This window comes from Monodelphis domestica, chromosome 3 (genome assembly GCF_027887165.1).
Source record: "Monodelphis domestica isolate mMonDom1 chromosome 3, mMonDom1.pri, whole genome shotgun sequence".
Classification (NCBI taxonomy): domain Eukaryota; kingdom Metazoa; phylum Chordata; class Mammalia; order Didelphimorphia; family Didelphidae; genus Monodelphis; species Monodelphis domestica.
Window position 1 is genome coordinate 275,149,847 of NC_077229.1, and position 22,681 is coordinate 275,172,527.

The 22,681-nt window shown below is 38.1% G+C and overlaps 1 protein-coding gene and 1 long non-coding RNA gene across 3 annotated transcripts in view; one reads left to right on the forward strand and one right to left on the reverse strand.

Moving 5' to 3' along the window:
- The window catches only part of LOC130458393 (uncharacterized), a 56,605-nt gene that overhangs the window by 20,923 nt on the left and 13,001 nt on the right, over window positions 1-22,681 (forward strand). The gene's annotated exons all lie outside the window — the stretch shown is intronic.
- The window catches only part of ANKRD29 (ankyrin repeat domain 29), a 62,135-nt gene continuing 52,216 nt past the window's right edge, over window positions 12,763-22,681 (reverse strand). Inside the window, exons 8-10 of one of the 2 annotated variants that reach the window (XM_056823800.1) lie at window positions 22,326-22,421; window positions 20,469-20,567; window positions 12,763-16,255 (exon numbers count right to left, since the gene is read on the reverse strand). In XM_056823800.1, the coding sequence (XP_056679778.1) occupies window positions 16,172-16,255; window positions 20,469-20,567; window positions 22,326-22,421 (279 nt within the window). In that variant the 3' untranslated portion in view covers window positions 12,763-16,171. The remainder of the gene's footprint in view (window positions 16,256-20,468; window positions 20,568-22,325; window positions 22,422-22,681) is intronic. The other variant, XM_056823802.1, reaches the window with a different exon arrangement.

Below are 22,681 nucleotides of genomic sequence, written 5' to 3' on the forward strand. Positions count from 1 at the left end.
GGAAAAGTAGGAAGTAGCTTTGTATTTGATCATAGAGGCAATAGGGAACCATTGGAGTTGACTGAATAGGGAGCTGTCCTCTTCAATCTTAGTTCAATTCTTTTCTCTGAGGTGATCTCTAGTTTTTCTTGTGTGTCTTTTTTTTTTTTTTTTGGCTATAGTTGTTTGAATATTGTCTTCTGGATTAGACAGTAAATTCCTTGAGAGTAGGGACTGGTTTTTTTTGCCTTTCATTGTATTTCCAAGACTTAGCACAGTTCTTGGAATGTGTTGCTGTCATTGTTCAGTCCTTCAGTTGCATCTGACTTTTCATGATCCCATGGACCATATTGTCCATGGGGTTTTCTTGGCAAAAACACTGGAGTGGTTTGCCATTTCCATCTCCAGTGGATTGAGGCAAACAGAGATTAAGGGATTTGTTCAAGGTCATACAACTAGCAAATGCCTAAAGTTGAATGTGAATTTAGGCCTTCCTGATTCTAGGACAAGAGTTCTAGCCACCAAGTCACCTAGCTGCCTCTAGCTTGGAATGTAATAGGTATTTAAATGCTTATTGGCTTGATCTAAGACTCAACAAGTCCTAAACAGAACCCACTCATCCTCTAAATTTCTCTATAAATGTCAAAGGCAAAATCATCCTCCTAGTCTTTCATGCTTACATTTCCTACCTACATTTCCAATTCACTGTCAAATCTTATCATTCCAGCTGTTACAACATTCTTCATGTATGTTCCCTCTCTCCACTCATATAATTACAACCCTGATTGCTTTATACCTTCCCTATTGCAATATATATATATATATATATATATATATATTTAAATTTTCACCTTCTGTCTTAGAATTAATACCAAGTTCCAAAGCAGAAGAGCAGTAAGGGTGAGGCAATGGGGGTTAAGTGACTTGCCCAGGGTCACACAGCTAGGAAGTGTCTGAGGTCTGAAGTCACATTTGAACCTAGGACTTCCCATCTCCAGGTTTGGTGCTTTATCTACTGAGGCATCTATCTGTCCCTGGCAACAGTTTTTTTAACTTTCTCAAATCTTCCATGATGCTAATAAACAGCTACTCTGTTTCTAAGGTGGTTTTTCTTTCTTTAAAAAACAACAACAAAAAAAAACCCTCATACTTTGTGCCTTACAATTGATACTAAGTATCAGTTCCAAGGCAGAAGAGAGGTAAGAGCTAGGCAATTGTGGTGAAATGACTTGCCTAGGGTCACACAGTTAGGAAGTGTCTGAGATCATAAGATGATTTTTCTGAAGTAGAGGTCTATCTCTTTCATTCTTTCTGAGATCCATCCAGACCAGCCTATTTGCACTTCAGGGAGTATAGCACTCCATCTCTCTCCTGTCTCAGTGCCTTAAACTGGATGTTCCCCCTACCAGGAATTCTCACCTTTGCTACCTCTCCCCACCCTTTCTTTAATGAGCTTATCATTTTTGTTTTTAATGAACATTTTAAAATTAATTCCCCTCTTCCAGTCCCCTCTACCAACATTGCACTAGTATGAGGCATGGTCAAATAGTGGCAGCAAGAAGCCTGCCATTCATTTCTCTGCAGGTCTCTTCCACAAACATTTTTTAAAAATGAACCAGGGACAGCTAGATAATTCTAGAGGCTAGAGAGGCAGGACTAGAGATAAGAGGTCCTGGGTTCAATTCTGGTCTCAGACACACACACACAGACACAGATTGTGTGACCCTGGGCAAGTCACTTCACCCCCATTGCTTAGCCCTTGTCATTATGCTGCCTGATTTTAGAGGGACATGGATTATGAAGCAATATCCATTAAGAGCTGAGAGGATCAGAGGGGTACCATAAAAGACTTGAGGAAAGTCTAGAATCTTTGAAATTGGTACTGTGGAGAATGGCTTAGAGAATTGATTAGGGAGGAGTAGAAGGAGTTGTCTTTCTGCAAAGTGAGGATGAGATTAAATAACATTAATATGAAGCTGTCTCACATATCATGATGTCTTGATTTCCATCATTCTTCCTTTCTCTTCCCTCCCCTGCTAGTGTATTCCTTTTCCTCACTTTTCCCATTTTTTAAAAGATGATCAGAATATAATGGAATCACTCTCAGGCCTTCTGTGTAAGTAGACTGCCTCTATAATCCCTGATTATGGTAGAATTCTGAGGGAATCTCTTTTCCTTTTATCCCAAAATTATTGTAATTTGAAAGTTAGTTATGTTTACAAGATCCTTTGGAGAAACCAGTCTTCCAAGGGATCTCAGGTGTGAATGTGTAATTAGAAATCTTGTGCCTTTGAACTACATTTCCCAGGAGCCTACTGACTTCCTGTCATTATGTGCTGGGACAGGGGATAAATAGGTTGGTCTTCCATGGCTAGCTCTTTCCTTCTTGGGTTGGGACATTGGTGGAACAGGCTGTTTGAACAGACAGATTAGCCATGGGCACATGGTTTTATTTTGTTATTTAGTGATCATTAATCAATCTTATAAAATATAATAGTTGAGATTATTGTAGATTAATTTTAATTTTTACAGTAGGCAATCTCCTTACTTCTTTCCTGTCCACCTTTCTCACTTTTTACTAATATTCCAATTAAAGAAAATTATTAAAAGCTGTTAATAGTTTTCCTGACTTAAAGGATAATAATCAGCAACCACTTTTTATAACTCTTATTTAGTCAAAACACCAATTTTACAATTATAGAGCAGAGAGTTTGGAATACAGTATTCCAGGAGACAGAAAATTGAGACTTACAGCCAAGAATAACTTATCCAGAAAAAAAGACTCTAAACTCCTATAGGGAGAAAAATAGACATTTAATGAAACAGAGAACTTTTTAACACTCCTGATGAAAAGACCAAAGTTGGGTAGAAAATTTGACATACAAATGCAGGAATAAAGAAAAACATAAAACAATAAACTTAAGTGAGCAATTTTAAAGGACTTAACAATGTTAAATAATATGTTTGTTTTTTTTTACATAGGTACTATGTATTTTACATAGATACTAAATGGATTGCCTCAGAATTCTACCATAATCAATCTGGGAGTGATTCCATTATTTTCTGATCATCTTAAAAAATGGAAAAAGTGAGGAAAAGGAATTTTAAAAATGGTCTTTACTTAGCATTTGCTTTGTTTAGAACTAGTCCTTACCTTAAAATCTACACTTCTAATTCTAGAATCCCTATTTCATTAATAAAAAAGAATTGAAAAAACATTTTTTTTACACTCTTGCTTCATCTCTTCTAAGAATTCTAGTTGAATTTATGCCCAGGCTATGTTTTCCTTTAAGGCTTTGCTTCTTGTGGTTTTGGAGTTGATCTCTTTTTCTAGGTTAGTGTCTTAATTAACCTTATCACCACAATTGCTTTTTATGGTGAATTCTTTCTTTTCTTTTCCCTCCTCTTCCCTTCTCTCTTCTCTTCTCTTCTCTTCTCTTCTCTTCTCTTCTCTTCTCTTCTCTTCTCTTCTCTTCTCTTCTCTTCTCTTCTCTTCTCTTCTCTTCTCTTCTCTTCTCTTCTCTTCTCTTCTCTTCTCTTCTCTTCTCTTCTCTTCTCTTCTCTTCTCTTCTCTTCTCTTCTCTTCTCTTCTCCTCTCCTCTCCTCTCCTCTCCTCTCCTCTCCTCTCCTCTCCTCTCCTCTCCTCTCTTCTCTTGTCTTCTCTTCTCTTGTCTTCTCTTGTCTTCTCTTGTCTTGTCTTGTCTTGTCTTGTCTTGTCTTGTCTTGTCTTGTCTTGTCTTGTCTTGTCTTGTCTTCTCTTCTCTTCTCTTCTCTTCTCTTCTCTTCTCTTCTCTTCTCTTCTCTTCTCTTCTCTTCTCTTCTCTTCTTCTCTCCTCTCTTCTCTTTTCCTCTCCTTTCCTCTCCTCTCCTCCTTTTCTCTCTTCTCCACTCCTCTCCTTTTCTGTAGTCCATCCTGGATCTGTGACCCTGATTTAAGCAATGAGGAACAAAACTGTCTATTGGCACCCATTCCTGCATGAAGCCCCAGTGTGGTTCTGAGAATACCCCATATGTGCCTTGAACCTTCTGTGTGCCTAGAGAGTTTGGAGGACAAGTATTTTTCTTCTTTTCTTCTTTCTTTAGTCAGATAATCTCTGCTTGAGTAACTCAAGTCCAGACTCTGTCAAAAGCCCCAAAGGTCTCTCTCTGTGCCTAAATCAGGAAAAGCCAGCCTCTCTTCTTTTGTCAGAAAAGCCCAAAGAGACCCAGGGAAGAAATCTCAGTTCCTCTCCCCTGGCCAGCTCCAACTGACTCTCATCATGTGCTTCTAGCCAGACTTCTTTTTCAGTGTTTATAGACCTTCATGTCTATCTCCCTATGCTGACTTGAACTGGGTAAATAATTCATTGTAAGTTTTTCTCAGATTTCACCATCAATATTTGGTCTGATGCATTTTCTAGATGTGTTTGGAGGAGTTTTGGGGGGATGTGGAGGAAGGGGGAGCTTGGCTATCCTGCTTCCTGCTATTCCATTATCTCTGATCTGCCTTTTCACAAGAACTTTTGAATTGTGGAGACAACATGTACATAAATAGATTATTGTTCTTTGTCTTAAAAAAACAAGCAACCTTTACTTTCCATCTCAGAATCAATACTGTGTAGTGGTTCCAAGGCAGAAGAACATTAAGGGCTGGGCAATAAGGGTGTGCTCAGAGTCAGAGCTAAGTGTCTGAGGTCATATTTGAACCCAGGACTTCCTGTCTCTAGGCCTGGCTCTCAATCCATTGATCTCAATTCTCACAATCTCTCAGTTCACAATATCAGTTCCACTGTCCTCATCCTTCATTTTTGAAGAGAACCAATGACATCATGAGGTGATATCTTGACTCATGCATGAACTGAATTTTAGTGAAGCAGAGTTACACAGTCATCAGCTTCACTCTCTTCTAAAGAGTCATCAACATCCATTGTTCACACAAATGGGCATGTACAAGATAACTGTACTCTAGAAAGACCATAACTTTGCAGGTGACGGCACCAACAGCTGGGGGTCCCTGGGAAGCCCTTTTGCAGAGGATAGCACTTGAGCTGAGTTTTGAAGTAGTACAGATTCCCTAGAGGTAGAGAGGAGGAAGGAGAGCATTTCAGGCATGGAGGAGCACTAAGTACAAATTGTAATGGTTCCCTATTGCCTCCAGAACTGAATGTCATCTTGGTAAGCAAGGATTCAGGACATTGTGGTGTGAGACATTTAGAAAGCCCTTTTTCTGCAATGGTCTTAAAAACTCACATTTCCAGTGAGTTGAACCTCATAGAGAGCTCATTTCAGCTGACTTTGGCCAGTCATGACTTTAGTGCCAATGGCTAAGAATGAGTCAGAAATGAAGGTCATTCTTTAGACCTACAGAAACATATTATTCACCCTACTAAGAATATTTGAGTCAGTGACTAAGTCAGTCACGAGTTGTGGTGGTTTTAACACCAGATGCGGCACTCCTAATATAAAAACTTGGTTTGGGACATGAGTATTTAATCAATGAACCAGGTTACCAAGCAGAGCTAAGGAATTCCCTTTCCTAGAGGACTTTAATGAATAAGAAAATTCTTATATGTTTGGCATGGTTTGGGTTTGGCTCTGCCTGAAATCAGTGAAGATAGGAGGGAAACAAGTATTCGTGTTAGACATTATGCTAAGCACTTTACAAACATCATCTCATTTTGTCCTCACAACAAGCCTATGAAGTAAATGCTCTTATTATCCCTATTTTACAGTTGAAGAAACTGAGACAGACAGAGGTTATATGACTTAACCAGGGCCACACAGCTAGGAAGTGTTAAAGGCTGGATTGGAAGTCAGGTCTTCCCGACTCTAGGACTAGCACTGTGTTGCCAAGTTGCCATTATAACTCCTAATTTAATTTTGATTGAGGGATAAAATAAATCAGGTTTTGACTCTTCTTTCTCTGAAACCAGAGTTAGGCTTCTGTAGTGTCTAGCAATTTCATTGTGATGTCTTTTGTGGAGTACATTCTTCTCTGGGAAAGTAATTCTTTCACCACATAGGCATCCAAGTTTTACTGTTGAAATGGAAACCTAGCTCCAAGGGCCCCATTCTTGGGGTAGCATTGGGGTCTGTGAAAGGCTTCCATGCCTACTCTACATGACCCTACGAAGTATCCTAGCCAAACTTCTTTAGTTCACTCTTTGAGGTTTTTTTCTGAGTATTGTCTGAGGGCCTTAATTGGAAAGAGGGTGCTCTGAGTTTAAAACTTGATCAGTTTTTCTTACCCATTTCAATTCCCTTTCTTGGCTTCTCCAAATGAGTGATTATGTGGCAACCCAGAATCCCCATGAGGGTGGGGAAAAAAGGAAGAAACACATGTACAAGAATTATGCATCTGGAAGTAATTTATTAAAGGCTATTCTTTATAGTTGGCTGGAGGAAGGGGGAAGGAAAAAGAGAGAGGGATGCAATTCTCTAAATCTGTGGACACATTGGGGCTTCTGATACAGCTTCATAGGTTTCCTTTTTTTGTATGGGAAAAAGCTCAATTCTTGTTGATGTCAAAGATACTCTCTTCTTTTCAGGGATGCCAGGACAGTGGTTAGAGCTATATCAACTTTCATATCTATACTCTGGGATCTCCTAGCTCGGTTGTAGGTTGAGCGAAATGAGAATGAAATTTGAATGTTTCTTGACTTACTCAAGGTTAGCTAACAAGGAGAATATGGAGGGTCTTTTCCATGATGCCAAATATGATAGAGAAGTTTGAGTCACTTATCTAAGAAACTGTAACTGTGGGGATACACTGTCTTGGCTGGTTTGAAGAGCAAAAGTAAAAGAGAGTATGAAACACTTACCAGATACTAGCCAACAGTAATGGGTACAAATCTTCCCAGAAAGTCATTGCCTGACTGGCACCAGGAGAATGGCTTTGGGTTATTTTCTCAGAGTGAGCAGATGTGTGGGAATATTTATGGCTTTTCCCTCAGTATTACACACATGATTTGCATAGGGATTGGATTGCATAGGGAAGGAGGAAACTTTCATAAGGTTTTTAAGATTGACAAAAAGGACCCAGCATACCAATATGCAGGTTACCTACTGTGTAATTAGAATTTTGTACCCTTGAACTACATTTCCCAGCATTCCTCTTTCGTCCTCATGTTATGTCCTTAGGTTTTGAAGATAAGTTTGTGTAGCTCTGTCCTCTCACTCTTTTCTCCAGCTATTGAGGCTGGGAAAAGTTCTCTTTACTCAGCTTTTTTCTATTTCCTCAACTTCAAGTGATTATTAATAAATCTTATAAAATATAATACTTGGAGTTATTGGATATTTATTTTAATCTTATACCACACACCATGAATGTTATTCATTGAGCCATATTAGTTCTTTTTGGTTTATAGAATAAGGTTAGCACTTGTATTTGCAAAAAAAAATTCAAAATAGCAAACATTTCCTCAAATAGAGTATTTTCAGGGGCATAGAGACTAAACTACAGAGACTAAACATCATTATAGCATTTAAAATTTATTAGCTCTTTCACTGACCCCCTAACCTGCAACAAGCTGCCTCCAAAAAAAGGTATTCCTCTTGTTTTTCTTGCCTGGAAAGCAAGATGGAAGCAGGTAGGTGGGGTTGGGTCAGGAAGACTCCCTGTCAAACCTATGATTCTAGGCAAGTCACTTAACCTCTGTTTATCTTAATCCACTGGATTTGAGTTTAAGTCACAGCTCTAATACTAACTTTGAGCCACTGGGCTTTGAGCCACTTAACTTTCAGATTCAGTTTCCTCCTTTGTAAAATAGGGATAATAATCACATTCTCTCTCTCTCTCTCTCTCTCTCTCTCTCTCTCTCTCTCTCTCTCTCTCTCTCTCTCTCTCTCTCTCTCTCTCTCTCTCTCTCTCTCTCTCTCTCTCTCTCTCTCTCTCTCCTTACCTTCTGTCTTGGAATCAGTACTGTGTATTAGTTCCAAGGCAGAAGAGTGGTAAGGGCTAGGCAATGGGGGTTAAGTGACTTACCCAGGATCACACAGCTGGGAAGTGTCTGAGGCCAGATCTGAACCTAGGACCTCCTGTCTTTAGGTCTGCCTCTCAATTCACTGAGCCACCTTGTTGCCTCCATGATAATTTATTAAAAGTGCTTTGTAAATCTTATAGCACTAGGTAAATGCTAGTGATTAATGATAGTGACAATAATAAAAGCTGAAACTTTTACATTATTTTAAATATTATTTGTTCTTAGATCCAAAACATATTTGTTGAATCCTGGACTAGATGACCCCTTAGGAGCCCTTCCTGTTTTATGATTCCATTATTCTGTTACCCTGAAGACCCAGGGCAGAATAGTCATAGACCTGCTTTAAACTGTTTCCTTCAAAAACCCACACACCTTTTAAACTTCCTTATTTCTGTTAAGGGCACCATCTTCCTAGTTTTACACCCTTGGCACTATCCTCAACTATTCATTCTCCTCCATCACCCACGTCCAGTAAGTTACCAAGTCTTGTCATTCTATTCCTTCTCTTCTCTTAACTCTCTCTTCTTCTCTACTCTTAACTCACAAGCCACCATCCTAATTCAGACCCTCATCATCCCTCTAGCACCATATTGCAATAGTTTCCAAGCAGGTGATTGTCTCAAGTCTTTTTCCTTTCTAATTCATCTTCCATACAACAATCAAAATGATGTTTTTAGAGTATAGATCTGACCCTGTCATTCCCCAACTGAAAAATCTCCTGGGACTCCCAACTACCTCTAGTATAAAATTAACACCCTCTTTGGCAAGGTCCTCCAGGGCTGGAGCTTTTTCATCTTTATCTTTATATCCCTGATGTCTAGGACAGTGCTTCGTTCAGAGTAAAAAAAAAAAATCAGTGTTTGATGATGGATTAAAACTCAGTTCAAAGGCTGTTTCCTCCATGAAGTTTTCCCTTCTCAATCCCCTGTTAGGAATGACCTTTCCCCCAGATCTCACAAAAACTTTGTTTAATAACTCCTTAAGGTACTTATTGTTTAACATGCTCTTTCTCTGTGTCCCTCTCTGTCTCTGTCTCTCTCTTGTCTTCTCCTCAGTCAATTAATTAGCCAGATCCTTTTTAACATCCTCTTCCTTGAGGGCAGAACTTTGCCTCTTTCCCCAGCTTTTTAAATAATAGACTCAACACACATGTTATCATATTTGTTATAACCCAAAGAATTGACTCCAATAGTGGGGAAAGGGGACATTCTGTTGAAGAGGAGAGGAAGGGGAAATTTTTTTTAGGTAGACAGGACCCATACTTCATACCACATCAGATAGATAACTGTTACTTGATTCAGGAATAAAAGTTGGCTCTGATGTTGAGAAATAGTTTTTTATTCTGTACTGCTCTCAATCGACCCTGGAATGGAGGTAGCATGGAATCCTGGGGAAAAGTAATCAATTTGGAATCAGAGGACTTGGGTTCAAATCCCAACCTTGCCATTTCTCTCTTATATGTGGCCTTGAGAAAGACCCTTTATCTTGCCAGGTCTCAGTTTCCTTACCTATATAGTATCAGGGAAAACTTTTTCATACTTCAAGGGGATACAGGGCTTAACAAGTCTACCTGTCTTTTCACTTGGTTTTATGTATTAATACCTTGTCATCTCTATTATCTGCCCCTTCCTTAGATGGAGGTAAATGAAATTAATTGCACAGGTATATCCTCACCAATTTCCCCTCTCTCTTACACACCTAGAAGGTGAAGGGAATTGGATTTGGTGACCTATAAAGTCCCTTTGGACTCTCAATCTGTGATTCTATGATCTTATAAACTGAATCATTTGTGGCAAGATTGGTTTTCCAGAGGAGCCCATTGATGCTTTATCTGTCATTATAAGCCTCAGCAATTGTTCTCTTCAGTATCTTTGAAATTAATGTATAATGAATGTAGTGACAGCTTTCAGCTGTAATTTTCTTTTCTTTTTAAAATGCTTCATGTTCAAATGAGGACCCATAACTAGAGTTCTCCATAGGTTAAAAGGAGCTTTCTTCTAAAGGAGCTCAGTGATGGGGATTTTATTGAGAGGCTGCATAAAACTTTTTTAAACTGTTTGATTCACTGGGCTCTTGACCTATATGGATCCTTGATGTGAATTAAAGCAGACTGCCAATGAATAGATTTAAGACTATTGGATTCAAGATCGTTCTTCTCAGGGTCTCTTCTCTGAAGTTCATTGACAAGAGTGTCATTCAAATGCTTTCATTCATCCATTACATTTTTTTAGGTTTTCTTCTTTTAGGTGAACCCGCTAAGTGAAGTATTTTCCAATTTTAACCATGCATGCTTTTTCTTCAGAGTAGATCCTCTATACAATAAATTGAAAATGTAAAAATTAGTAAGGTTTGACATGTAATTGAAGGGGCCTTCTATTCTCATGAATGTGTGTGGAAGACATCTCTTGGAAAAAAAGTTAAGCCCTCATCTTTTGTCTTTAATATGTGCTCTCCTTTATATTTGAATATGATGCTACTAATTCTAAAACACAAGTCTGAGTAGAACAACTTCCACTCCCTCTCAAGTCTTTGGTGGCTACTACTATCTCTAGTAGATCATGCAAATTCCTCAGCAGAACAAAGAAAGATCCCTATTTCTCTCTAGTTCCCAAATACCTTTCTAGTCTTAATTCATTTTATGCCCCTTCATTCATTCTTCATTTTAGGCAATTCGAAGTTGGCCAGTGGTGCCCTCTATACATTGTTCCCTCTTCTGCTTCTGGGTCTTTACACTATTAGTGCTCTAATTTTGAAATGTACTTCTTCCTCATCTTTGTCTCACAGAATCCTTTCCTTCCTTCCTTGCTTCCTTCCTTCCTCCTTCCATCTTAATATTAAATCTAATACAGAAGAACAGCAAGGACTAGGCAATCAGGGTTAAGTGACTTGTCCAAGATCACACAGCTAGGCAGTGTCTGAGGCCAAATTAGAACCAGGGTCCTACTGGTTTTTTATACACTGTGCTGCTTAGCTGCCCTGAATCCCTAACTTTCTACAAAGCACGGCTCATACAAGGCCTTTCAACTGTCTTTCCCTTCTGAAATAACTTTGATTTTCATTGTATTTACTCATAGGGAAATGAAGTTTCCTTGAGGATAGGATTTGTTTTACTTTTTGCCTTTGCATTTTCTGTATCTGGCAGATTTAAAAAAAATCATTCTTGTGATTTCAGCTTTTCAGGGAACTTCTTTTATCAATGCTGATTGATATCTTATGTATGTCAAAATAGACCAATATTTTAGCAATATATTACCAATACCAATAATACCAAATATACCAATCCTGGGTACATTTTAGTCTTAAGAGAATGGCCTAGGGCTCTGATAGGCTAAGTGCAATACATAGGTTCCCAAAGCCAGTATGTCCCAGAGGTAGGACTTGAATTCATGTTTTCTTGATTCCAAAGCTGGCGTTCTATTATGCAAAGCCACTCAGGACATGTTGTTGTTCAGCCTTTTCAGTGTGTCCAACTCTTTGTGACCTCATTTGGGATTTCCTTAGCAAAGATTCTGGAGTGCTTTGCCATTTCCTTTTCCAGCTCATTTTACAGATAAAGAAACTGAGTCAAATAGAGTTAACTGACTTTCCCAGGGTCACACAGCTAGTAACAGTCAGAGGTCATATTTGAATTAAGGAAGATGTTTTCCTGACTCCAGATCTGGCCCTTTATCCACTGTGCCATGTAACTGCCCCCACTCTTGGCTTAATAAATATTTGATCAATTTGACTAAATTACACTGAAGTCTCTAATCATGCCCTCATTAGCATCATAGTCTAACCAAGCAAGTGACAACTAACAAGCATTATGCAAATGAATGTAAATTTTAGCTGGGGATTGACTGCTTTCAGACTAATGTTAGAAGAGAGCTTTTCTGTGTCAGATTTTGAATTTATTTTGTTGAAATTTAGTGAAGGTTATTGAAACTTATTTTTTTTAATCCTTACTTTCTGTCCAAGTAACTATGCTAAGAAAGAAAGGCAACAGCTAAACTATCAGGATTAAGTGATTTGCCTAAGGTCATATAGGTAGGAAGTGTATGAGGCTAGATTTGAACCTAGGTCCTCCTGACTCCAGATCTGGTGCTCTATCTACTGTGCTTCCTAGTTGCTTCGAGATTTAAATATTTCTAAAAGTAGAGTGTAAACCCATTGGAGAAATTATTCAACTTATTAAAATTTAACTTATGTACTTTTCAAAACTACCAGAAGTCCCACTATGAATGCATATAAATTAAAAAGGTAGGGTATTTAAATGGAAGGACTGCCACATTTGGAGTCAGAAATTCTGGCATTTATTTTATTTATTTTTAAAACCTTACCTTCTGTTCTAGTATAATTCTAAGACAGAAGAGTAGTAAGGGTTAGACAATCTGGGTTTAGTGATTTACCCAGGTCACACAGATAGAAAGTCTGTGAGGCTACATCTGAACTCCCAACTCAAAGCTTGGCATTCTGTCCATTGTCCACCTTACTACCCTTTAGAACTTATTCTTGTATGATGGTTATTTAGTGACTCTGGTTAACTGAAATTATTGTATACTCTCTGGATTGCTGACCAAATTAAAAATTATCTGTTGTAATTCGTTAGAACTGGGAGCATTTTCTACATAATTAAAATGCAAGAGAAGATGGATATATAATCTCTTTTTTGCTGGCAGCACAGACTATGAGCATTCTGTATGTTAATCAACTGTATGTTAATCAACTGGATAGAATGTGGGCTCCTCGTGGTAACTCGTGGACCCTGGAATCATTTGTTGAAAGGGGGAAGAGTCTTGGGGAACCACACAATTCACAATGTCATTATTTGACAAACAGGAAGTTCTGGCAAAGCACCAGTTTATTTCACAATGGAGAGCTACTGAAAAGACCAAACAAAATAAAAAAGGCAGTCAGCAGTTTTTGTTTCTGATGTCCTTCTTTCTTTTTTCTCTTTTTTCTTTCTTCTTTTTCCTTCTCTTTCCTTCCTTCCTTCCTTCCTTCCTTCCTTCCTTCCTTCCTTCCTTCCTTCCTTCCTTCCTTCCTTCCTTCCTTCCTTCCTTCCTTCCTTCCTTCCTTCCTTCCTTTTCCCCTCTTGTTCCCCCCCCCCCCTCCAGTGTTTGAGCATCTCATTTCAAGGAGACAGTGAGCCTGCTGAAGGGTAAGATAATGATAAGCTTGAATTCAAAACTGCTTAGGAGGAAATAGGTTAAGTACAATAGAAGTAATGAATTAGCAGGCACATTCAAGTATAAGTGATATGATAATAATCAATACTTATACATGTCTTTAACGATTACAAAGCACTTTATACATGTTTTCTCATTGGATCCTCACAACAACCCTGTGAGGTAGGTGTTATTTTTATACCCGATTTACAGATGAGGAAATGAGGAAACTGAGGCTCAGATATTTGCCTAGAGTTTCACACAACTAGCACAGTATTCAAGCTCAAGTGTTTTTTATTTAAATTTATTTTATTTCATTTTTTTATGATTTCAAGCTCAGGGCTTTATCCATTTTGCCACCTAGGTGACTTTTTGTGATCTATTAATTCCTAAAATAATTTATGTATTTAACACCAGAGTGAGATCATCCATACAAATTGTATGCTGCTCAAACAAAAAGTTTCTAATCTTTAAAAACATGAATATGAATTACAGAATATATTTCTTTTAATTTTAACTGTAACATGGAAAAAGGATTATAAGATATATATGTATATGTACATATATGTGTGTATATTTTTTTAAGATTAATTCTATGTGAATCAAAAAGAAATTGTAAAGAACTTATTTTTATGAATTTTCAAGACAAAGAGCTAATTTAATTGTTAAATAAATTATTACATAAATTTTGAGTTTTCTACCTATTTCTGGACTAATAATAGCCTTCAACCTTCAAGAAAAGGCTTTGGGAAGGTGATTCATGTGAGCATTTTGCCTGGTACAGTCAATATGAAATAGAAATCCCTCTAAGCTAAACATAGTAACCTTTCAGACCTTAGCTGAGAGAGATTCCAGTTACATCATTATTGACAGTTACAATGTTCCCTTTTTAAGACTTAAAAGCCCATTCCAGAGTATTATCAATCCTGTCCAACTCTTCATGACCCCATTTGAGACTTTCTTGGCAAGGATCCTTAGTGGTTTATATTTCCTTTTCCAACTCTTTTTATAGATGAGGAAACTGAGGCGAACAAGGTTAAGTAACTTGCTTAAGGTCTCACAGCTAGTGTCTGAGGTCAGGTATGAACTCAGGAAAAAAAAAAGAAGCTTCCTGATTCCAGGCCTGGCACTCTATCCACTTTAGAATAATCAAACACTCTAATGATAGCTTATCTGAATGAATAGAGTGAGTTTTGTGAGTCTTTTTTCCTTTATCTTTTGGACCTTCCTAATCAGGATTTATACCTCTTGTGAGACTCTTTTGGTTTCCACAGGACATTAAGATCATAGAATTTTAAGCTGGAAAGCACCAAGAGATCATCTAATACATCCTTGCCATTTTATAGTTGGGGAAACTGAGGCACAGATGGGCTATGTAATTTGCTCAGAGTCTCACAGCTAGTCAGCGACAGAGAAAAGACTGGAACCTGGATCTTCCAGGGCAGTGCTCTGAGACATCATTTTGCTCCTTACTGATAGGGTTCTGCTGAAAAACTGGTTTTGCTTTTGGTGCTAAGAAAGACAACTTGTTGTTTGTCCTAATCAATACACATTTTAAGGGTCAATTTCTAACTTTAAAAATGGAAACGCATCACCTGCTTCCTTAGAAGTTGTGCTTCTTAGCATGAATGCAAATAGATAAATCACTGTTTCCTTCATACAGGTCTATGAGCTGGGAACCAAAGCATGATGCTAACAAGAAAGCTAAAGACATCTTTAAACTACAAAAAGATCCTCAATATTTCCTATGTTCAAATGATGGAAAACCTGGTTTTTGTGTGTGTAATTAGGCACTGACTCTGAGGCTATTAGACACCGTTGAGAATTGAGTGCATTTCATATAAATCTTGATATCCCCCCCCCAAAGGAATGATTTTAAAATAAAACAACACAAACTCCATCCCTTCCAAGGAATGAATTAGCATGTCCCATGCATGGGTAGACGCTTACTAAATAAATAACATTGAGGCATTTACTTACATAGCTGAAGTAGTAACAATGCATCTTACTTTTCTATTTTATTTTATTCTAGGACCTCAAAGTCTATTGCATAAACCAAAGTGATTCCTTAGGAGACACAGAAAGTCCCCCTCCGGCCTGGGAAAGATTTTCTAAAGGGGAAGAGCTCAAATGAAAGTTCAAGATGACAAGCCAAATTTTGGATATTTTGCCATTTCCCTGAATTAGAGTTAAAGCAGCTTTTCACAGGATGATAGATTTAGAGCTGGAAGGGGCTTTGGGGACCTTAGAGTTCATCCAGTCCCAACTCCCTCATTTTACAGATGAGGAAATGAGGCCCAGAGAGACTGTTACCTGTCTAAGTTTACATAAGTAAATAGCATTGGAATCAGGATTTGAATCCAGTTTCTCTGACTCCAAATCTAATCTTTCCACTATTCTATACTGTCTCCTTCTGAAATATTCATTTTTGTCTTGTCCCGTATCTTAATCAAAGACATCATTTTAATGGAAGGACTCAGGAGAGGACCAATTCACAAAACATGGATTGCTCTTTAGAATCCAACACCTCATCCTGACACACATGGTGCATGCTCTTTAACAAGGGTGTGTTTGTGTTTGCTATTCACCTGGTTCTTAATCAGTATGGCTGTAATCCTTAAGTGGAAGAAAACATATTGCAATGAAGTAAAAGATATTCCTTAGATGAATATAAGCATATAAGAGCTACATGTGACCCAAAATCCAAAGTGCAATAGGTTAGCTAACTGTCAGACTTACAGCCCTTTAGAGGGGCCAGAACGCTGTACTGCCTTGATTAGGGCTGGAGGCCCTGTCCATCTTAGACTTTGTTAACTGAGTGACATAAGGGGGTTTCTTTCTGCTTCGTGAAGGTGCTAACCCACAGTGGAGTCTAGTTAACAGACCTGTATGAAAACCCTGTTGTAACTGAGAGTGAAGGATTCTGGGGGCTGCGCCACACTTCAAACCTAGGGCAGCACTGTTGACATTTTGAGCCAGTTAAACAAAATGCTTTCGAGAACCAAAGTCCAAAACTATTTGCAGAACAAATTTACTTTCTTACTAATGTGGACAGGGCTTAGCCACCGAGAAGCAAGAGTTGAATTAGCTCTTCCTGTGTGTTTCCTTACTCCGGAGGAGACGTAAAATGCGTTCATTTTTGGTTAATTCTGCTGGTAGCTCATTTGCCTGAAAAAAAAAAAACATGATAGTAAGAAAACGCCAACTCAGCCACCAGTGCCATATGGTTTGATGCTCCTGGCCCAAGAATGTCCCTTCCATTGATCTAAAATCCCCATGCTATTTACATATGGCGCTGTGTCTTCCTAACCCCAGTCTGGTCCAAACTGGAAACCACTGTGACTCATGTTGCACTCTGATCTGTGGTCTACAATTCAATAACACAGACTGACTTCAAAGTGTTTCAGGAGACAGAGGGGTTTGGTGGAAAGCTCCCTGGATTAACACTTGAAAGGCTTTACTAGTTATTTTACCACAAGCAAATCACTAACATCTCTAAATAATAGTTTCCTCTTTTCTTTATTAACCTCGGGGTTGATATTGGATCACTTGAGCTTATGAATCAGCACACACCAGCTAACATTATCAAAAGATAACAATGGGGAAGAAAGCAATATGGTAAGCAGATGCTCTGGGGCTAGGCGGCATAGTGGATAGAGCGCCAGGTCTGAAGTCAGGAGGACCTGGGTTCAAATCTGGTCCCAGATACCGCCTAGCTGTGTGACTTTGGGCAAGCCCCCTTGCCTAGCCCTTGTCCTTTTGTCTTAAAATTTATTATGAAGAGAGAATGTAAGAGTTTTTGTTTTTGTTTTTTTTAAGGACAATCAGTGGAAGGAGGTTACGGTGGAATTGTTTGATTTAACAGCAGGCTTTCAATTATGATATACTGACAATATTCTTGAAAAGTACATTGGTTGGGGCATAATACACTTGCAAGGTGTTATTTAACATGATTTTTAAATTCTGGTTTTCTAGGAGTCAAGTCATCAAGTCAACAAGCATTTATTAGCCACCTACAAGATAATCATTGAAGATCCAAAGAAAGAGAATAGTTCCTATTCTCAAGGGGATTGGTCTAATGAGAGAGACAACATGCAAAAAATGCCTCAAACAGGATATATATTTATATTATACACATATCTGCACACATGTACATACATACAAAGTAATTTACATGTATAGGCACACATGGATATACACAGCATATACATATATACACATATCCATATAGTGCATATACAGAATAATGCATATGTGCATTATGCATATACATACGCAAATATGTATGCATATTGCATGTATATATTTGTTTTCCTTCTATTATCCCAGGGCCATTCTTCCAGCAAATTCCAATTAACTAAAAGTCTATATTCTGTTAATATTAATCTCCTGTAACCAAAATCTGCCCCAAAAGATATCAAAATTTACTTAGAGCCTAAAACATTCCTTAGATAAGAAGCCAGAGGAAGGATCTCAATTGTCCCTGACTCCTGACATGTAAAATCCTCCTTAATTAGCCTGATTGTGAATCCTCTAAATGTCATTTAACTCTCCCTATGTGTTAGTTTTCCTGTAGAGTTTGTTTGATGAAGTTTGTTTCCTTAAGGAATGTATGAGATTATGACTGTTTAAGCTTGTTCAACTTTAATGACATTGAAGGAAGTATGGGATTTGGGATTTATCTTCTCTTTAACTTTTATGGCCCAAGAGGAATATAGAAGATTACAGCATGGAAAAGAATTCTTTTTCTGTCATTCTGACATAATTTTACCAAGAAGAGGTCTTTTTAAAAATTAATTAACTAATTTTTAAAAAATCCTTACCTAAAAAACCCTAAAAAAAACCTTACAATACTGTGTATTGGCTCCAAGGCAGAAGAGTGCTAAGGGCTAGGCAATGGGGGTCAAGTGACTTGCCCAGGGTCACACAGCTGGGAAGTGTCTGAGGCCAGATTTGAACCTAGGACCTCCCATCTCTAGGCCTGGCTCTTAATCCACTGAGCCTCCCAGCTGCCCCTAAGAAGAGGTCTTGTTAGAATTCGAATGGTTGTTTAGGGTTTCTCTGAGGTTTGCACTTGAGAGGAATAATAGAACCTTTCTTTTTACTTCCATCATTTTTGTATTGTGGCAAATATACATTTGGTTGCAGTTACCCAACATGTGATCTCAGGGAATAGCTATTTCTCCTATAACATTTATATATATATATATATATATATATATATATATATATATATTTTAAAGCCCCATAATACAATAAAAAATATAATCCTTACCTTCTGCCTTAGAATTAATATGTAGGGGGAAAAAAAGGGAAAAACCAATATAATATTGGCTTCAAGGCCAAGTGGTAAAGGTTAGGCAATGGGGTTAAATGATTTGCCCAGGGTCATACAGCCAGGAAATATCAGTTCAAATTTGAACCCAGGACCTACCATTTCTAGGCCTGGTTCTCCATCCACTGAGCCACCCAGCTGCCCCATCTGTTTTCATTTTTAGAGTAGAAAAGGGTGTAGACAGAGGGGCTGTAAACCAACTTTCTTGGTGTTTGGTTTAAGGTTATCAAGGTTTACTTGGGAAAGATTTTATAAGATAACAGATCTAGAATTGGAAGAAACTTCAGATGTCTTCTAATCTTTTCTTCCACTCATTTTATAGATGAAGGAAATATAGAAGTGATTTACCCAACATCAAATAGGCAATAAGCATCAGAGATAAGATTTGAATCCAGGATCTAAAGACTTCAGGGCAAATATTCTTTCTATATACTGTACATTAAGAATACGTTCCTTGCTTCCCAGATTTCATGTGTAGGTTGGAACCATGATCAGACCTAGTCTTTCTGACTCTTTTTAAACTGGCAATTTGATTGGGAGTAATTTCCCAGGAAGAGAAATAAGTAAATCCCCTTTCTTTTCCTTAAACTCCCAGGAGTGGGGAGAGAAGGGAGATTCCTAATTCTCTTCTAAGGTCAATCAGGCACAGGAAGTATAGCCTAATAGGGGTCCTGAAAAGGGCACAGTCCAAAGTGACAGGCATCATTACAGTGATGAGGTGTGGAAAGTCCATCAAAGTTTGTGCTGGAGGAGTGAGCAGATATCAGTGTCACTCTTGGACTGATGGGGAGAAGGAAGCCTTAGAAGAGGACATCCTTATATCCTGGTGCAGCAGCACTGAATATAAATGAAAATATATTTCTCACAAATTTTATTATTTTTCTATTTCATTTAGTTACTAATATGGTAAACACAGTTTTTTCTATTTTTTAATTGGAAATGTAGAGTTTTCCAGTGATGGACCCTCCTAAGCCATCCCCATTGTGGAACTGTCTGGAGTGGGAATTTTGGGGGGGTCTTGATATAGAAACATGCACCCCTTTTAATCACTCAAATAATCAGAGAGGCCAGGATAAAATGCAGACAGCTGTGACTTTATTGCATATCGTGCAAAGGACAGGGACATCACTCTTAAGTCAGAGACCCAAAGATACAAATGAATGCCCCAATTTATAGGAAACTAATACAATACCCTCCACCTGTGTAAAAGAGTGCAAAATTAATGGTTTATGTGAAAGACTGGGTGGTAATGGTAAAGGGAGAGCAAAGCTGTATCTAATTAAGCTAATGCTGGAAACTTAAACTCTACTTAGAATTTCTACTGCTAGCCAAAAATACATTAAGAATAATAAACTAATTTTCACTTCATACAGAACAAACAGGCTGTAGAAGGGAACCCAAACAATTCTGAGGGATGTGGGAGAAAGAACACTATCCACATTCAGAGGAAGAAGTGTGGGAGTAGAAATGCAGAAGAAAAACAACTGCTTGATCACATGGTTCAATGGGGATCTGATTGGGGATGTAGACTCTAAATGATTGTCCTGGTACAAATATTAATAACATGGAAATAGGTCTTGATCAATGACACATGTAAAACCCAGTGGAATTGCTCATTGCCTATGGGGGGGGGGTAGGGGAGGGAAAGAACACGAATCATGTAACCATAGAAAAATATTCTAAATTAATTAAATAAATAAAAAAAAGGGGAACCTAACTTCCATTTATCACATGGTTTGGGGGAAATGTATTCTTAATGCAAAACAAGTGGTTTAAATAAGATTTTGGAATATAACTAATTCCTAAGTTAAGAACTACCCAAATGTCCAGATATTACTTTACAAAATTTGCCGCAAAAGAATGGTACTGGCTTCTAGAATTAAAAAAAAATTTTTTTCTAGGCCACATCTTTGAGCAAAGACTCCTTATCATTAAGGGTTCAGGAGCCACTCCAAGCTGAAAGCTATCTACTGATGGATGTTTTAGTCCAATTTGAGCCCCTGCTCAGCTGCCTCAAGGAATTAAAACTACAGTCAAGTAGGCTACCTTATTTCTCAGGGCAGGGTCTGCTCCAGCTTCCAGAAGTAAGGCAACTGCTCTGATGTTACCACTGAGCACTGCAGCATGGAGAGCTGATGTTCCATTCTAAGAGGAAAATGTGTGGTATTAGTAGCAACCATAGAAGAGAGTGAAATCATCAAATCATTAAGGCACTGGTCAAAACATAGGGCTTGAAGATTTTTAGGGCATTAATAGCAGTCTTATTTTTCCTCCAGGTATCCCTCTTTCTTTCAGAGGGACCTATCTAATGCCTAGGCCCTGCTTCCCTGTGTTATATGTGTCACCTGTTCTGCTAACAGGTTGTCTACAAAGCAGAGATAAAAAAACAAACTATGAAAAGTAGGACATAAGAACTGAAAAGCACAGGTGTCTGGAGACATTTCGTTTAGGGGCAAACAGTCCTTCATACCTTAGTAGTCCCTGAAGAGGATGTAATGAGTCCTAAGGAATTAATATTTATAATGATGATACCAAGCTGTCAAGAAAACATTTCATTATATCTAATATACTTAAATTTTTTTTTCAAAAAAATTCTTACCTTCCATCTTAGAATCAATACTATGTATTGGTTCCAGAGAAAATGAATGGAAAGGGCTAGGCAACTGAGGTTAAGTGACTTGCCCAGGGGCAAACAGCCAGGAAGTATCTGAGGCCAAATTTGAACCCAGGACCTTCTGAAGTCTCTGGGCCTGGCTCTCTATCTAGTGAGCCGTGTAGCTGACCCTTATATAGTATACTTTAAGAAAATAAGGAAACATATAATAATTTTAGGAAAATTTCCATGCAAAATGGAAATAGATAAAACAGTGATGGTGAACCTTTTAGAAAGGAGTGTCCAAACTATAACCCTCACACTGCATGTGAGCCCCTCTGCCTTATCCCAGACAAGGGAGGGAGGAAGCATTCCCATTGGGCTGCTGGGCAGAAGGACAGGTGATGTGAGAGATGTCCTCAGGTGCACAAGGAGAGGAGAAAGGGAACAGCCTTCTCAGACATGCTCCAGCATACGTGCCATAGGTTTGCCAACATGGGAATAAAATATGTTTGTCTTTAATGAAGTTGATTCACCCAGGCAATAACAGCAACAATAATAACTACTAGTATCTATATAGCATTCTAAGGTTTGCAAAACATTTTCTACATGTTATCTCATTTGATCACCATAGAAAAAAACATTTGAAGTAGGTGCTATTATACCTCCATTTTAAATATGGAGGAACAAGAGTGAGAGAGGTAAAGTGATTTGCCCAGGGTCATATAGCTAATCAATGTCTGAGGCAGAATTTGAATTCAGGTCTTCCTGATTCCAAGGCAAGCTCAGTATCTACTGCCCTACCAAACCATTTCACTATATTATATGCCACCTTTGGCTATGGAGGACAACCATAGATAATGCCTTTTTACTTCACATGAGGAAAAGGATGGAAGAAAAAATGTAAAGATATATCGACCTTTCTAGAGAAGATTCATAAACAACTGGGACTATCTGAACTTGATTGTTTTCTTAATGAAACTCTTTAATTTCTAATCTTCAATAATTTGGGTTTTTTTAGGGGGTTGGGGAGCTGTTTTTTCTTTTTCTAGAAAACATGGCACTATAACTCCCTGGTAAACTTTCCCCCCTCTTCCCTGCTCTTACCCTGTCTTTGTGATTCTGCCATCTTTACATCTGCCCAAGTCTAAAAAGGCATTTGTATATTTTAGGGAGGTAAAAAAGTTTTTCTACTAACACTAATCTAATTATCTATTAATGTTAATTATACCCAAAGCTTCCAAATACAGACTTCTTGCATTCTAATCTCCCTTTATTGCAGATGGCCTGACTTCCTTTTTAGATCTTACCTTTAAAAGGCCAAGGGTAGGGGAGAACTTAAGCAGTTCCTCTATGACATCATTGTACCCTTTATTGGCAGCTTTCAATAGTGCTGTTGTACCATCCTTGAGGGAGAGAAAGGTAGGCAAAGGTCAATTAGAATACTTGTGCATTAACTTACAACTGGATAATAGGAAAAGGCAGAATGGGCTATGTAAGATTAAAATTAATATCCAATAACTCCAAGTATATTTTATAAGATTTATTAATAATCTCATGAAGTAGGAAAAGTACAAGAATAAAAGCAAAAACCTGAGTAAAGACACATGAGAAAAATTCTCCTCGTTTTCACCTTACCCTCCCCTCCATAGCCGCATTTCTGGGA